The 18,675-nt window shown below is 29.5% G+C and overlaps 1 protein-coding gene across 2 annotated transcripts in view; it reads left to right on the top strand.

The window, feature by feature from the left end:
* The window catches only part of LOC107441624 (chromatin-remodeling ATPase INO80), a gene marked incomplete in the record, with an annotated part of 50,826 nt that extends 38,221 nt beyond the window's left edge, over positions 1–12,605 (top strand). The window contains 7 exon segments of one of the 2 annotated variants that reach the window (XM_071184062.1): positions 1,732–1,890; positions 1,976–2,078; positions 4,645–4,730; positions 7,932–8,060; positions 9,239–9,353; positions 10,144–10,356; positions 12,169–12,605. In XM_071184062.1, the coding sequence (XP_071040163.1) occupies positions 1,732–1,890; positions 1,976–2,078; positions 4,645–4,730; positions 7,932–8,060; positions 9,239–9,353; positions 10,144–10,356; positions 12,169–12,341 (978 nt within the window). 2 annotated transcript variants of the gene reach the window in all.
* Between the last annotated feature and the right edge of the window lie 6,070 nt (positions 12,606–18,675).

Here is an 18,675-nt window from a genome sequence, read left to right as displayed (position 1 = left end):
AATTTAAAGTTAACTGTCTAAATGCTTCTGCCACTTTAAATATTGAATAAAAATCTCCCAGCATAGTTAAAAGTTGCTTTTATAAATCTCAGTATCATATAGAGCACTCCCCCCCCCCCTCCTCCTAGTGACCTGCGTTGTAAAAGTTCAGCTTTTTTTATTTTTGTCCACTTTAATGCCTGGTGTTGCAATTCGTTTTCGCGTGATTCAAAAATCGTACTCGCAATTCCCATTAAAGCAATTTAAAAATCTAATATCGCGATTTGTACTTAAGCGTTTTTTTAGCGCAATTAGTTTTTCCGCGAGTTTAAAATCCAATGTCGCTATTCGTATTCACGCATTTTGCGATATCAAACATCGATTTTCGTATTTATACTCGATTTGAAAACTACTCGTTGCAATTCATATTCACGTGACCATGTCAAGTGCGTATGATCGATGCTACTGAAAAAAAGTTAATTCAAGTATGAGTGGTTAATTAAAAAAGTCAAACTGACCAAAATTGTTACTAAGAATCTATCAGAAGGTATTGAGGTGAAAGTTGGCAACTGTTTCAATTTAAAATGGTTGACTGGTAATAAATTTAAAATGATAATTAAGCCGCAACATCCAATAATTGATTAATTTTCTTAAATAGAAACGTGGTCGAAATTTCAAAATTATATTTAAGAACAATTTAAATTTCACTGTCTAAATGCTTCTGCCACTTTAAATATTAAATAAAAGTCTCCCGGCAGAGTTGTTTTTAAATATCTAATTGATATCACAGTATTATATAGAACATTCCCCCCTACCCCGTCTTCTGCCCGAATCTTTGCTTATTCAGAGGTTGTATACCTAGCTTAAAATAAGCCTTAATGCAAAATTCAAACCTGACGTTTTTATGCATCATGAATTTTATTCTCAACTTGATGCCAATCACCCTTGTTTTTTTTTGTTTTTTTTACTTAGATCACTTTCCAAAATCAAGAGAGAGCAATGGAAGTCTTATTTTTCAGTACTGCTATTATCGACTAACATTTATCGTCAAAACATTTTAGTTTAAAATGTTTAATTTTAGTCTATCTTTAACTAAAATTTAAGTCCTTGAGAATTTTATAATAAGTCTTAAAAAGTCCTTGAAAAGTACTTGAATTTTATTTTTATAGTAGAGCATGAACCCTGTGTTTACCATAAGTAAATAGTACAGCATAAAGAAGAGTATTGAGGGGGGGGGAATTTAAGATTTAACACAAAATTATCAGTTAAACATTTTAATAAATAAATATGTCACTTGTTTAATGACAGTTCATCATTCCAAAAAAAATTAACATGTATGCTTCATTAAACTAGAAGCTTAACAAAGGTTTCAAAGTCCTCAAAAATTTGCTTTACATTGTTTGATTTAATTATATCATGCTTACGCTTGTGTCACTTTTCGACCATTCTGATCCACTTGAAGTACCACTTTTTTTTCCAAACTTTAAAATCCAGAGGTTTTAAAAAGCAGTTTTTCCTCCTGCTATTCATTTGGAAAATATGTGTGGTAAAGAAATTACAAAACAAATTAAAGGCTCCAGGCTTATGAGTAAAAATCTTTATTTCTCTTTGATACATAGATAAATAGATTTATTTAAAAAGTTATTTTAGGCTTAAGCAGCAAAAATTTCTTGTTTGGGGAAATTTGATATCCATGCTTACTAAAAGTCATCTTATTGAATATAAAAAATATTTTTTTTTTTCTGTCTATAGGTAATATTTTATGATAGTGATTGGAACCCCACTGTTGATCAGCAAGCTATGGATCGTGCTCATCGTTTGGGTCAAACTAAGCAGGTTACGGTTTATCGTTTAGTTTGCCAAGGTTCAATTGAAGAAAGGATATTGCAAAGAGCGAGGGAGAAATCTGAGGTTTGTAAAATAAGACAAAATTGAGTTAGTACCATAGTTAACAATCCTTTGCCAAAAGACACTTTTTTAACTTGTTGTATTTCAGATTCAAAGAATGGTTATAAGTGGTGGAAATTTTAAACCTGATACACTGAAACCTAAAGAAGTTGTTTCGCTTCTTTTAGATGATGATGAATTAGAAAAGAAATGTAAGTAATTTTATTTGTTTAATGTTGATCCTGTCTTGTTTTTAAACATATGAAAGTTAATTTTTAAATTCTGAACAATTTATTATTTCATTACAAAAAATTAAACATGTTGAAGTCTATCCAAATATCATCTACTTGTACATGGTATGTAGCATTTTTAAAAGTGCTTATTTTATTCCTTTTTCGAAAATTATATTTTCCCCCCCTTACCATATCGATTTTCACCACGTATTATGCAAAAATGTGCTTTTCACATTGCTTTATTCAACGTTTTCACAATTCATTCAACCACAATCTCTTTTGCCGTCCCGTCGGTCCATAGCGTATGAAAGCGCCAATCATTTTGCATGTTTGATGAAATACTTGTGAGTCCACATATGCATCTACTGAACTGGGTTCGGAGAGATTCTTGCACTCTCATATGCAACTCTGCTGCATTTTGCAAGATATTCTCAATTTCAAGCTCCAATTCCACTCTCTGACTTCAAACTGAAAAACCTCTTGATCTTTTTATGATGACTAACATAATCAAGAAAAGAGTTCTTTGTCAGAAACTGGTTATTTTATCATTATCATGTAAAGTTTTTGAAAATTTTTTTGCATTTTGTCATGTATATAGTGCTTAAAAAGTGCTTATTTTTGTTTAAAGAGTTTTGCTATGCACCCTGTTGTAGGAATGCATTCTGAAAAATTTGTGCTATTTTTTAACAATTTAAGTTTAACTAAGGAAGAGATACTTTGTGTGTTTTACATGAATAATTTCTAAAACATGATAAAATATATTCATCTCTTTTTCTTTATTTTTTTATTTATTTTACAAGGATGATTGTATTCTGGGTGTACCCCAGAGTTCCGGGTTTTTCGTATCATTCTTCCGGGGACAAGCAGGGTATGTGATTTTTCTGTGAATGTCACAGAATTCCGCATATCTCAAGACAGTTTGTTTGCGGACTTCTGTAAATCAAAAACTTATAATTCGACAAAATTTTAAAACTTTTGTTTAATCCGGATAATGAGAAGTTTGTATTCATCCGCCTCATTATTCTCCGATATTATTCAATTTGGTTTGGCAGATTTTCGCCATTCGAAACTGCGATGGAATCTAGTAATATCTGCGATTCTTAATCATATGATTTTAATATCAATCTTCTATTTACTCAATTTAAAAATTTACATGTGATTTGTATTTATGCGTTTTTAAAGTCCAATGTTTTGATTTGTATTCATACATTTTTAAAATCTAACATTGCGACACGTATTCATAGGAATGTAATATCAAAAATAGATTTTCATATTTGTGCGTGATTTAAAAACTAAGAATTATGATTCGTAATTCTATCTGAAAATTATGCATCGTGATTCGTATTCAAGCAGTTTAAAATTCAGTATAGCAATTTTATTTCAGCAGTTATAAAATCCAATGTCGTTATTCATATTTACACGATTTTAAATCACAGATTCTTGTAAATAGTAAGTTTTTTCTTTAATCAGTTTGTCTAAAGGTGTGTTATTCTTTATCTGTAGGTAATTTAATTATAAGTGCTAATTATTCATCGTGATTCGTATTCAAGCAGTTTAAAATTCAGTATAGCAATTTTATTTCAGCGGCTATAAAATCCAATGTTGTTATTCATATTTACACGATTTTAAATCACAGATTCTTGTAAATAGTAAGTTTTTTCTTTAATCAGTTTGTCTAAAGGTGTGTTATTCTTTATCAGTAGGTAATTTAATTATAAGTGCTCGTTCAAAAAAATAAATATGAAACATGCTTGATATATAAATTGATACCAGTTTTTTTTTTTTTTTTTTTTTTTTTCAAATTCAGGAAATTTTCCGGAATTTTGACTTGGACTCACAATCACCCCACCCCTGCTTTGTGTCACAATTACCCCAGATTTTATTTATTCTAAATGTATTTCTAAATAAATTTATCGTTAGATTGAAGGGGGGAATTTTTGTTGTTAGATTGAAGATTTGCTTACACGAAATCAATTTCAGGGTTGCTACAAATTACTATAAGACAGCTATTTTTGACATAAGGCGACTATGGCAACTTCTTTTGCTTGAAAAGGCTAAAAAATAAAATAAAAAACGACAATTTTCAGGAAAAGGATATTTTTCTGTACTCCTAGAGATGTTTTATTTTAGCATATTTTGGGTTGAAAACCTGAGGCCTGCAGGAGCTGCTGAACACACTGAATTTTTTTTTCTTAAAAAATAAAAAATTTTGAATAGCAAATTTGAATCATTATTTCTTAATGCATTCAATTCGCACAGATTCCATTTTAACTCTATTTTGTTTCTCGATTTTCTTTTCTATGTTATTTTTCAATCTTCTGGTTGCATTATATTTTAGCTTTAACAAAGGAAAGTAGTGTATCTGAATAGTCAAACTATGCCTAACGGATATGCATTACGCACCACTTAATATTAAGCTGTTGTAAAGTTTGTATTGTTTGTTTCACATGCATTAATTTTTGTGATTCATTCATAATAAAATTGTTTTTATCTAAAAGTATGCTTTTTTCCTGACATATTTTTTTATTTTATCTCTATCTTGTAGTTAGATTAAGACAAGAGGAAAGGAAGCAATTAGAAAAAATTAATCTGGAAAAGAAACGCAAGCCAGATTCATTTGGTGAAAGTAAAGTGAGTTTCTTAAAATTATTTTTGTGTGATTTTTATTGTTCTCAAAACCTGTAAAATTTTAGAGAGAACAAAAAAAAAAGCTACATGACAACTAGAAAGTTTTTAAACTGAAGTGAATTTCTATTTTCAAGCTGTAGAAAAACAAAGTTTCATTGCTTCTGAAATATGTGTGCTTGTATTGTCCATATTATAACACTAACTGGAGTCTTTTATGCCAAGTCAAATTATAAATAAACCAATTCAAGCATATTTATCTAATATACAGTACTTCAAATAAAGTACTATATGGTATAACAATTAGTAAATTTTCATTTCCAACAATAACATTGATCTTATTAAAAGAACCCTATTAAAGTAGGATTTTTCATTAAAATCTTTGTTATAAGCTGAAAGAATAACTTTCTGCAAGTGTGCATTGAAAAAAATCTGTATGTTATTTAAAATATTTTCCTGTCTGGTTATTTTCTTGATATGTAATTAGCAAACTCGTGATTTCTGATTTTTTTTTTATAATACCTAAAATATTTCGGTTTATAATAAGTTAAATTTTTATAAATGTAGATAACTAAAATTCAAAAATTATTACAAATAAATTGTAACTATACTTTTCAAACTGCAATAAATTTTCACTTTGTTTCTTATTTGTATTCTGAAAAGTCCACAAAAATTACGTATGATATTTTAAATGTCATTTCAAAAAAGCTATAATTTGTCTTTCCCTAAATTACTAATGTAAATTTGCTAATTAAATTATAATTAGAACTTATAGCAGCAATATATCTGCTAATATATATTCTAAAACAATAAAAATCAATAAAAAAAATGTTAACAATCTTTTTTTTTCTTAGATGTTTTTGAAATTTTCATATTGCCTGTTTGATATAGTGAATTAATTTTTTCTCATTTTATTTTTCTACACTGCCCTGTGGCAGACTTTTTTTGAGCTATCTGCGACAAAACTCTCTACCACTAATATCTTTCTGCAAGATACTTTTCATAATAACGAACATATATGTTACTAATTTGAAATGCTAAAGCGCTATTTACAAAAAGAAAAATATATGATTTTTTTTTTTTTAATTGAACGCATAATTTTTTATTCTAATATTATGAGTGATATTCTCTCATTTTGGGAGGGGGTATAAATTATTTCCTTCTGCGTCACAAATTATCATCACATTGAAAAAATAATTAAAAATCATGAAATCCGTAGCAGTAATTGCCGGAAAAAAAATTGGTGACGAAATCGCAGGAATCAGACTTCTCAAATATGTGGTTAAAAAAACTAAGAGCATGGGCATATGATTTTTCTGGGAATGTCGCTGAATTTCGTGTTTCTTGAGACCGTTGGTTCTGGGACTTTCTCTAATCAAAAACTTCTAATCCGACGAAATATTTTCGGAATTCCTCAATCTAAAATCCAAATTTGGAAACTTTCACTAATTTGCAATAACGAAACTCTTGCATACATGTGATTATTCTTCCAATGGGCAGAAATCCGCCAAATGATTCTTTTGGTTTGGCTGATTTTCGCCATTTTGAATATTTAAAACTGCGTCGGAATCCGCTAATATCATGATTCATATTCACACGGTTTGAATATCAAACATCGAATTTCATATTTACCTCATTTGAAAGTTGCATGTTGCGATTCGTATTCGCTTGATTTAAAAAATCTTACATCGCGATTTGTATTAATGCAATTTTAAAATAATATAGTCACACGATTTTAAAATCCAATTTCTCGATTCATATTCACGAAGAAATCCAACATCGCGATTCCTGTATGAACTAACAGGGCTGATTGTGCTCCGGAAAAAATCCGGATTTCCGGATTTTTCGCTAACAGTGATCCGGAAGTTTCCGGAGATTGAAGGTCCAGATGTTTAAAAAAATCATTGATCACAGAAGTTTCCGGAAATCAAATTTTCAAAGGTGGAACTTAAAAACACAATTTATTTTATTTGTTTGTAAGGGAGAGCCAGAGAGATACTTTATAAGCTTATAATCATGATTAATATTAATTTTTTATCAGTTGTCTACATTACACATTTGTCTACCAGTTATCTACATTACAGACACATTATGCCATTTTTTCTTGAGTTGTTATAATCATAAACTCAAGAAAAAAAGACATTTGTAAATTTTAATTACTTCTCCAGGTATGTGTAAATGGTATAGGTATGTGTAAAATTGTAAATATATTTTAAGTAAACTAAGAAATATTGAGAAAAAGGAAAAATAAACTTGCTTAACTTTTTTTTCAATTTAGACTTTTTTTTTAACTCAAGAAATTTTCCAGAATTTTGACTTGGGCTCACAATCACCCCTGAACTAAGATTAATTACTATAAAGATGTAATATTCATCATTAGTAGGTAATTTAATTAAATCTTATTGAAAAAAATTATGTTAAGTATAAAACATGTATGATATCGATTTTTTGCACATAAAATTTTCAGGGTTTTTCACTCTGTGACACAATCACCCCTGGCTTTTAATCCTCTTCTTTTTTCTTTTCTTTTTTTTAATTTTCACTAATAAACTGATGAGTGAATATTTACTCTATTTCATAATGTCTTTTGATATATGTTGTCAACCAATCACAATTTGAATATCAAGTGTGTGATATTTCATATTCTCTTTTTTTTTTCTGACAGAATTATAACAATACAAAGCTGCAATTTTGAAAGGTAGTTAAATAGTCTAAATAGTATACATTTGTCTGTTTTTTAAAAAATATATTCTTTTAGTGCAATTTACAATATAAGAATTTTTTAGCAACATCCAAATTAATTTTCATCAGTTTGAACTGTAATAAATTTTAAGAAATCTAAAAACTGGCAAATATTTAGTTATAAATTGCTGACTCAAAACCACAAATTGCATGTTTTTATTGCTTAATAGTTGTGAAGAAAATTCTATAAAAGATGTAAAACGTATCTAGTTCTCTTTCTCCTAATCTAATAAAAGCCCCCTTTTTTTTCCACTTTTTTTTTTAAAGGTAGTGTGCTATCGAATAATAGTTTTGTCTTTAAAAATTTTACCTGAAATCCAAGATAGCAAGAGTATAGGCCTCTTGAGAATTCTAGTAACCATTTTAAAAAGCAAATAGTCAAACAATATTTATTATTTACTGAAATGCTAGATAATTATAAAGATTAAGATTTTCAGAATTTTGAATGTGTTTCTGCATTTTTAGAGAGGGCGAAAGAAGAAAAGGGATGAAGGGCTACATACACCGACAAATGCATTTATAAAGTCAGAACCTATTCAAGATGGAGATTCACTGCAAAGTATGGATTCGATTCCTCCTAGTCCTTACAGTGAGGTATGTATTAATTCAATCTACTCCTCCCTTAAGGGGGAATAAAATCTTTTTCAATATTTTTTGTTTATTAAGTTTTGTTTATTTATTAAGTAATTGTTTTATTAAGTATATTAGTAAATTTGTTGATTTTAATAAATCTTTAGTTTAATATAATTTGGTTTTGTTTAGTTCATTATAATTTCGCTTAGTTTTTTTTTTTTTTTTTTTTAAGTTTTTTTTATTAATTTCACTTTTTACCATCATACTTAAGATTTTTCTATCTATTTATCCATCTTATTTATGATTAATTTTTTTAATATGATTTAATCTCAATTAAATACACATTATTTGTGTAATATTTTTATTATTTGTTTAATTTTTTTTTTTTTTTAGTTGCTAAAAAAATTGGACTTTTTGTTCTTCTAAAAGTTGTTCCTTTATTTTATTGATTAAGTTCTCCCTTTATTTTTTAATATTCTTATATTGAATGAAGGCAATTTTTCTTCATTTTTAAACAGTTAGCATATCTTTATAATTTTTTTTACAACTTTGTGCCTATCAAAAATTTGATTTATATACATATATTATCCACCCAGTAATTTTCCTTTGAGTTATTATGCTTTTCAATCATGTTTATCGTTGTTAATAATTTATTATTTTTAATCAGAGTTGGTATAATTAAAAATCACTTGATTTTTTTTTTTTTAAATAAAAATAATTAACACTTGTTTAGAGTTGTTCTGATTCTAATTTACTTTTTAAAAAATTCTGAAATTTTTCACGTATCTACCTGGAAAAGTGAGGGGGGAATTTCTTTTTTAGTATGCGCCCTGGTGAACTATGTATGTAATTACTGTTGTACGTAATCAGAATGGATGACAGCATTCAAAAGAGTTGTAATCCATTTTTCTATTAATTTTAAATTCTATACTGAATTTCATTGCTTTTGGAATAATGAAATTCATAAAACTTGAAAAGCTTATAATAATAAGAGGTCTAAACCCTTTATTCCATCTCTAACAATACTTGATAAGTTTTTTTGCATGTCCACTCATTAATGCAACATTGGCAATTGGCTACGCAGGAAGTTAGATGTATTCCAATATTAAGAGTTATTATTACTGTTTATAACCATTGAGAAGAAATTGCTAAAATGATTCACTTTCACTTTGGAGGTTACATAGATGTTTTCTTTTTAGCATTCTATTAGTGGTAATCCTCCAGCCTATGAAGACACTAGCAGTGAAGGTACTTTGGTAGTTGATGACAGTAGTCCCTCTAGTACTCCTGTAGCTTTTTCCATGCAGTTATTTGGTAAGCATCTATTAGGTAACTTTTTTTTTATTTATATCTTGAATTACGGAAGTGATTATTATTAATAAAGCTTATTCACTGTTTTCATTTGAATAAGTCTTGAACTCTATTACGAATTTGATATCGGTCCTCGTTAAAGTCTTCTATCTTAAAGTGCTCAACTTCGCAAGCAGGTCGTCGAGCTACCAAAGCAAGGGAGCCCATCGTCTGTGCAGAGGATCAAATTTGCGATGGTTTGTCTTCGGATCATCCTCAGGGATGTTTCCCAGACCTTTGTCGATAGCCCATTTTGCAGCTCTAGTGCGACGTAAACAAAGTACCTACCTGCTTTATACTGTATTATAAGTTTGAATTGAATATTAGTATGAGGGAATACTAATCAATTAATACTGTTTTTTTTTTTTTTTTTAATCTAATAATGTGTTGACTTAAACTATAATGGGTTGTTGAGTACTTCATTAATAAAATTTTGCTGGAAACTGTTAATACCTTCCATTCCAAATAAGGTAATTCTAAAAATAAGAATTACTTTATTATTCTTTTGTGATAACATTTGCCTTTGGGGTAGAGCAAGTCATTTTCATCTACCCTTTTTAAGAGTCCGAAAAATGTCCCGATTTTTCCTTTTATTCATTACAAGGCTTGATTTAAATTTGAGAGGTTAATACTAGATAGTTTTAAGTAACCTCTAAAAATGTTGGGTGTATAAAAGGCGAATATTTTGAACTTGTGAGATTCTGTAAAAGACTGGATTGATTAATCATTTATCCCTTTTTTTTCCCTTTCATAGGTAATGGCAATTATGATGAAAATACTGGTTCTCTGAAAAAGAGGGGAAGTGGTCGAGGTAGGGGTAGGCCTAGAGGCTCTGGTCGTGGTAGGGGGAATGGTAGAGGAAGAGGTGGAGTTCTTTCAGCTGCAGCTGCTGAATTAGCTGGTGCTCAAGCAGGAAAATCTGCAGCGTTAGCAGCCTTCTCATACACAGCTTCTAATTCAAAACCAAGTAAGAATCAGATTTCAAATTGTGTCTGCTGTATAGTTGTTTGGATTCATTTATTTTATTTAAAATAAGTCTAAATTGCTATGAAAAATGTGCTGCTTTGTCATTTGGGCATTACTGTGTGCTGTCTTGTTATGCAAAAAAAAAAATTACTCTAAATCTCTTAATCAATTTTTTTAATGTGTTATTCTTGAATCTGAAATGCTTGGTGCAGAAGAAATGCTTGGTGCAGAAGAAATGCTTGGTGCAGAAAGACGTAATATTATTAAATCGTATAATAGTTTTGTAATTTAGACCATTGCCATAACTGATTTAATTCAATTCCAGACTTTTGTATATTCTAGAAAATGTCCTAAATTTTAAAAGTTTCTGAAAAAAATCCCTATCAAAAGTGATATTTTACTTGCTTGAGCATTAAGTATTACTTCTTAGTAGTGAAATAAGCCTCATTTATCTTAATTGATTTTTAAATTAGTTAGAAATTATATTGTAACTGGATAAATTCAATATCTATTTTTATTCAAAATTATGAATTCAAGAATACAATAAACATAAGAAAAATATTTTATTTTAAAGGTCATATAGTGTCATTCATAGTGCGATGGAAATATTGCAGTTACAATAGGTTTATAGCAGTTAGCATAATATATTTCATACTTAATGGACTCTTAAAATTTCCTGTGTCTGAAATATTATAGATATTACACAACTTAGTTACTTCCATATTTGCAAATTCTTTCCTATTTTGTGGCAGCTTTTAGCATTTTCACCCTATTTTCTACATCAGAACTAAAATCTACCACATTTTGGAAATTCGTACATAAAATTTTTCTTTCCTGCTTTGTGATTACTCAAATGAGTGTTATCATACTAGAAAAATATCAATTTTAAAGCCAGTGTACAAATAACAAATCCAAAACACTGTCTTGTCGACTAGACTTTGTGGATTTGCAAGAGAATATGCACAGAGTTAGTGTGTGAATTTAAGATAAAGTTGTCGGCACTCTGAAATCATTAAAAATTACTGGATTTTAAAACCTGCATAGAAATTGCTAAAAATAACTAAAGGAAAAGCGTGATTCATTCGTGCTTAAAAAAATACTAGAAATAAAAGAAAGATATTAAAATACACTGTTTGAAAATTGCGTGTCTTAATTAAATCTGATACAAAAAGAGATTTTGAAAACGCTGTACAAATAAGTAGTGACAGTTACCGAAAGAAAGGTAGGCAAGACAGCATGGAACAGGAATAGGTGTAAATTGAGCACATCAAAAAGTAATTGCCCAATTAAAAATTCATACATGGGTAGGAATAACTTACTATTTAAAATGTGCAATTTTGAAAATTGGGGTTGATTTTTTAAGCTTCACATATTCAATCTCATTACTCTCTGGATGCACGAAACTATCATCAGTGCTATTTTAAAAAAAATAATTCTAATTAATAATTTTGTTATTTTTTCTTTCTATTAAACAATCATAATTTAAGAATCAATTGATATTTATCTTAGACTTTTAATAAAATATTCACAAGGAATTTATTAAACTGAAAATATAATTTTGCTAAATCGTAAACATTTGATATCACATGTTTTTCGTAAACATTTTAGTTACGTACAAGTTCAGTTTAAAGAAGTCAATTATTATACACTAAATTACTTATTTTTCATTTCTTTAATTTTGTTCAATATTGTAAACATTATCAGTAACTAATAGTGTAAATTTGTGTATTTATCTAACTTATGTTTGAATGTTATGTCCAAATGTTTGAAATTTTATATCTCTTAAATTAATGATGTACTATCTAAGTTACAGCTGAAAAGAGTCCAGTTTTTAGAGGACAAAGAACTGGAGCAAGAGCATTTTCATCTAAATATCTAGCAGCACCAAGAGGCAGGGGAACTCTGAAAGTGAACTCCTCACCTTTACCCACTCAGTCTATATCATTAGGATTTTACATGCCTGGACCTCAATTACAAGGACCGTAGCAGCAATCATATCTAGTGTTTTCAAACCAAATTTTTTTAAGTTATTGTTATTGCTCATCAAATCATCTATCACCATTGTTATCCCATAATACCATGCATACAGTATATGAAATTATCTTGTTGTAAAAAGCTGTTTTTATTGTAGATACTTGTACAGAGAAAAAAAAAATTATTTATAAAAACTAAAATGTATGGATTAAATTGTTGTTTTTCCCCTCGTGAAATTCTGCATTTCAATAAACCAAAACTATTTTGTTTCTCTTATTATTATTTTTTTTATTAATAACTAGCCGCCTCAGGCGGCCAGCTGTCCGCCACGCTATGTTTCTTGGACCTTAGCACTGCTAGTAGAGACATGATCCTCTTCCAATCTTCTTTGACGCTTCTCAGGTGTTTCTCAGACCCTAGCACTGCTAATTGAGACACGAACCTCTTCTAATATTCTTTGACGTTCCTCAGGTGTTTCTCGGGCCCTAGCACTGCTAGTTGAGACACGATCCTCTTCCAATCTTCATTGACATTTTTCTGATACTTCTTGGGCTCTAGAATTGCTTGTCGAAATTCGGTCATGTTCCATCCTTCTTTGACGTTCCACAGACGTTTCTTGGGCCCTTCTTCTTTGAGAATCTCTTAATATCTTTTTTTAATACTTTAGAACAACAATTACTATGAAAGCAAATCATGAAACTTCAATATTAAAATCTAGGTGCTTACCTGCAAACTGAAACTTTCTGAAAATAACTAATTACATTTAATAAAAACTGTTAAAATAAAGAATAGAAAAACCAAAGAGGTCCAAGGTAAGTGTGATCGTTCCTTCAAAAACAATTAAATTCCTATTTTATATATTATATAGCTACAACGCTTAAGAAAAAAAAACTAAAATGCTAAATACATGAAAAGAACACGAAAACGAATTAATTTTTTATGGTATCAATTTCTATTTCTATATAATTTTTTATGGTATCAATTTCTATTTCTATATCGCTACAAAAATTATCGTCTTCGCTTAAGAAAAAAAAATAGAGCGTGGAAAGAAGAAGAAAAACTTATTATAACAATTATGAACAGCGACAAATATATCAAAGCGAAGCGTTCTATTTACGTATCGAATATGTTGCCACATTTTTAATACAAAAGTTAAACTTTTCTCCACTTTAATAAATGTAAACTAATGCGAACTTTACAATTAAATTATTAATTCCTTCGTATATTATTGGTTTAAGTTGTCGAAAATTAATGTTTCATTTGTAAGGTTCGCATTAGCATACATTTATAAGCATTTTTTAATAGTTTTTTGAATATGGCTCTTTGAAGACGAAAAAGCATAGATTTTCTTACAAAATGACTGATAACTAAAAAACTAATCCAAATTTTTGAAAAAGAAAAAAAATACTTCTTCATTATGTCAAAACACAATTATGTTTCGAGGCTTCTGGGGCAATATATTGTGATTACAGACACACACACAGCCGCTTTTATTATTATGTATAGATGGGCCAAAAAACCATCAAGAAGAATGCAAACTGATAATTCATTGCAAAAAGTACTAACAGTGAGCTTAAACCACATCATGCAGCGTGATAGTATGCAGTTTATAGCTAACATTAATTAAATTTGACATGCATTATTTTTTTTTTCAGTTCCATATTGGCCACTATGTGCTCCGTCATTGTTTAAACTAAAGCTAGAAACTGCATATAATAAGTATTTTTGTAATAAGTCTAAAACAGGGTTGCCACTCTACAGGGAAAACCTAGAAAATACAGGGAATTTAAAAATCACCTAAAATAACAGGGAAAATGCAGGGAATTTTGAATTTTTCTTTACAAACTGGGAAAATACAGGGAATTTTGTTTTTTTTATTTTGATCTTTTAAAAAATGTTGACCACTCAAAGCGTAATCTATGAGATATTTAACCATGATATTTCAGCTATTCTAAACTATTTCATTTACTGTAGTATTATTTAAGTATGTTCAGCTGTTTTTCCAGCAATTGAAACTGATAAGTATAGTTAGTCCGATATAGCTCACACAAGAGCACAGTAATTATTGTTTCCTCTTAATACATTGCGTATAACATGTACAGGGAAAACACAGGGATTTTTTTTTCCAGATTTGAGTGGCAACCCTGTAAAAATATATTTGTCAGCAGCCTAAAATATATAAATATGCATTGTTATGTAACAAATGGAAGTATATTTTTAGTTTCTTCTAAAATAAATGTTAGATTTACTTATAATATATGCAAAGGTATTTCAGTTTTAAAAAGAAATTTAAACTTCTGAAGAAACTTTATTTCGAATTTTATAGAATTATATTAAATTTGTGAAAAAGAATAGTTTAATGTTTTTTAAATAAATAGAAAGTTACTTTTAAACTGAAAATTATATGCTGATTTTTATCGGAAGCAGACTCACTATACCTAAAACCATATTGTTATTCAGTAAAAGAACGAAAATTTTGAATAGTTATGATTTATTTATTTACAACAAACATTCAAATTCAATTATGTTTAACATAAGAGAAAGAGAACCACGTGTTCTGTGTAGAATTATAAATATTTTATTATTAATTACTTCAAAAATTTTAGTGCTAAATTATTTTTACATATTCTTGAAATATATGGTAACATTAAAGGTATAAATTAAGATTTCAATATTGGAATGTTTTACTTACATAAAAATTTTAATTAATTAATTTTTTACTATGAAGGAAACTGGGGAATTCTTAATAAAAAAATATTTGTGAATGACTGAAAACCATATCGCATGATACAAAACTTTCTTTTATACATCAATAAATTTTTATGGTTATATTCAGTTTTGTAAACCTCTTACTTGAAATATTGCACCTATTTGAGAAACCTTCCTAAATTATAGCTAAGTAATAATGTATTCATCAGTTAAGTAACCCAGATGCAAAATCTCCAACCTGTTCTCTTCAAAAAAAAATGTCGAAACAAAGTGTGTAACTTACATCTTTTTTGAAGTTAAAACATACTGAAAATCAAAAACTTGGATTAAAAATTGAATGTTGAAGAAAAGAATTTCTGAATAGTTTTTATTTGAATATTTTATTTCTGTAATTAAAATTTAGTTTAGTTGATTTCAAGAAGTCCTGAACATTCAAAATAGAAAATTATAAATTTTTGATCAATAAGTCAGCCTTACCTAAAAAATACTTTGGGCAGGAATGTATATATTTTGATAGCATTTAGATACTGTTGAATTGTTACAATACAGCAGTATTTCTAGTAAGTTAGTGGCATAAAATTGAATGAGAAATTGTGATAAGTAAATTTGCAATGAAACTGGGCTAAAGGTATATACAAATTAGTAAAATTTAATATATTTATTGTAAATTGATTTCACCATTAAATTTGTTTGCCAAAATTCTGCAAAATACTTATACAATCAAAAATTAATTCAAAACTGCCGTTGTAAGTGTAAGCCCCACGTTCCTTGCTAATATTTGAAAAAGTTTCCTAATTTTAAAAAAAAATTATTTTATCTCAGTTAAAATTAAAAACAAAAAAGCTGTCTCGACATTCCTTAGGAGATCCTGCACAATGAGGGGGGGGGATTAAGAAACCTTACATATCAGTTGAAACTAGAAATAAGATTTATTTAATCATTTTTAGATAAGTATTTTAGCGGGATCCTTAAATACAAATTTCCTTACTTTTCAGATTTACTAATGATTTATAAAAATTAAAGGATTGGTGATCGAAATAGGTTATTATAGCTGGTTCTTAGCAGTACGGCAACAACGAGATATGCTTTCACTATTTGCGTGTGGATAGTCATAGGAGAGAAAATATCTTAGTTTCTGCTTTCTTTTCAAAGCGATAAAAAATTTTTAAGCTTTCGCACTTTATGGAACTCAGAACTGCCTTAAACATAGTGTTTTATGTAAGCATCATGGAAATTTTAAAATAAATTATTGATAATATAATTGCGAAAAATATTATGGTTTGGGGAAACAGAATACAGTCCCATACATCTGAGGAGAGGGAAGGCTCTAGACATGGAGCCGGACTTATACCCAGATGATGCATTCGAGTGTTGTGAGTGCAAATATTAATTTTTGTATATTGTGAAAAATAGAAAAAAATTTTACACATATGTTGTTCATTTTAAGAAATGAAGTTTGGAAAAAATATTTCTATTTTTTTTATTGGAAAAATATATTAATTTATATTTTTAGTGATTTATTTTTTTTTCGTTTCCAAGAGGCATCTGAAAACGTTCATTAGAGCTCCTAAGTTCGGATTCTTAATTACACCTTTTACCCACTTTTAGATACAACTGGAGTAGGGTGAGGGGTAGAGAGTTTCTCTCAACTCAAACAATTGCTATTGGCGAGGGAAACTCTATGTATGGCAATACTTCTCATGCTTTCACCATTAGCGTGTGGATAATCATAGGAGAGTGAAGTACGTTAGTTTCTGTCTTACTTTTCATATAGATAAAAAATTTGGTAAGGAAGCTGTGTGGAACTTAAAGCTACATTAAACATAGCTCTTAAAGATTTTAAAAAATATTTCTGAGAAATGCAAACAATATAAAAGGGGGAAATATCGTAATACATACCCATACAATTGAGCGGGGAGTTAAAATACATGGAACCAGTCCTTAATGTGCAATCCAGCGGCTTTTAACGACTCGGAACTTTTTTTTTCTTTCTTTTTTTGAGATTTTTTTTCTCTTTGTTGTAGCCGGTCGCAATTATAATGCAAGCTTTTATTACCTGAACTAAGAAAGATTGTCCAGAATCAAGTTTTTTATTTAAGAAAAACATGAGAGCATGTCGTTAAACACTGCTGATTTGGAAAATCGCAAACCGGTCTTCTCCCCCAGATGTATGAGTATTCTGATCGCGAATGTGGAAATGCTTTTGATTTATTAATTTTTTTCCGTCAATTAAAAAAAAAATGAGAAGGAGGTAAGAAAGGAAATCTCAAGAAGATCCCCACCTTTGGATTTTTTCATTTGTTCCAAACCGAATTATAACAAAACGCTCTCTTGTTTCCATGTTTTTTTCCCCCCTCGATATAGGATTTGCTTATCGGGAAGACGATTCAACGAATTTCAGTGTTTTTACCCTCCGGGGGTGAATTTTTAAAGCATTGAAATTCTATTTCATTTTGATTTAAAAAAGGACTCTCGCAATTTTGGTTGGTCACCAGCAGTGTTAATTGACTCGATAAGATCGAATTACAAAAACTTCCTAATGAAGGGATGTAAATCGAATTCATTAGCGGAACATTGTACATTATTACTCCGAAAGAAATTGATGAAATTTTCCCTGATGGGTCAGTTGCATATTTTTTTTTTTTTTTTTTTTTCCAATGAGCTGCACAATCAGTCTTGCCGATGAGGAGACTTAGTGCCTTCTCCAGAGGTGCAGGTGGTATCCACTCTTTCAGGACCACCACAATGGGTGAGATACCGTTGGTCATGTTAATTTTGGACGTCTAGCTTCTGCCACACTAGATGACAGCACCGAGACTCTATTTGGATGCTAAAGTGCACTAGGAATTTAATTTTCCGGAAATGCCAAGAGCCAGTAAGGCACTCCAGGGATCTTTTACATGCCGCTTAATCATACGACATGGCCGCTGAGGATTTTCTGCATCCCGAAAACCCGGTGTCTGGCCCGGGGATCGAACCCGCAGACTTGGGCTCAGAAGGCCGACGACAAACCAACTGCACCACCCTGTCAGTTCGATATTGGCAATCAAAATGGGCTCTTGGTTGGCTCCGTAGCCTTGTAATTTTGAACCCCATCCAAAAGACAAGGGGACAAGTATTGGGAGAAATTTGCCTTCGTGGAAAACTTTTTGATGGAACTAACCAGCATTTGCACGGCAAAATGACCATAATATCATGCCCTCAAACGCAGCTGTTAATAATAATTAGAAAGCAAAGGAGAGCAATGCCTGCCTAAGAAATAGACTATTGCATACATTCTATGTAGGCTACGCAGATTGTTTTATAACCTGTCTCATATCAATTTTGCAGCCTCACATCGATTTTAGTGACACATGTACGAACTGTATAGAATAACAAGGACAAAAAAATAAAGAAAAAAATAATTAAATCTAAAATTAGAATAATTAAATTTAAAAAACTGTCTTATAAATATTTTTAAGAATATGTATATGTTTTCAGAAATTTTTAACACCTATCCTTTGACTTGATATTAATATCAAATTTCTATTTCGAACCAAAAAAATTAGAAAAAATAATTAAAATATCCGCCAAGTGACTCCCTGAAACGCATCTATTAATTATAAATAGAAAACAAAGGGGGACAATGCATGTTAAA

Source organism: Parasteatoda tepidariorum, chromosome 1 (assembly GCF_043381705.1).
Source record: "Parasteatoda tepidariorum isolate YZ-2023 chromosome 1, CAS_Ptep_4.0, whole genome shotgun sequence".
NCBI lineage: Eukaryota > Metazoa > Arthropoda > Arachnida > Araneae > Theridiidae > Parasteatoda > Parasteatoda tepidariorum.
The sequence above is the reverse complement of the archived record's forward strand: the minus strand, read 5'-3'. Positions and strand labels throughout refer to the sequence as shown.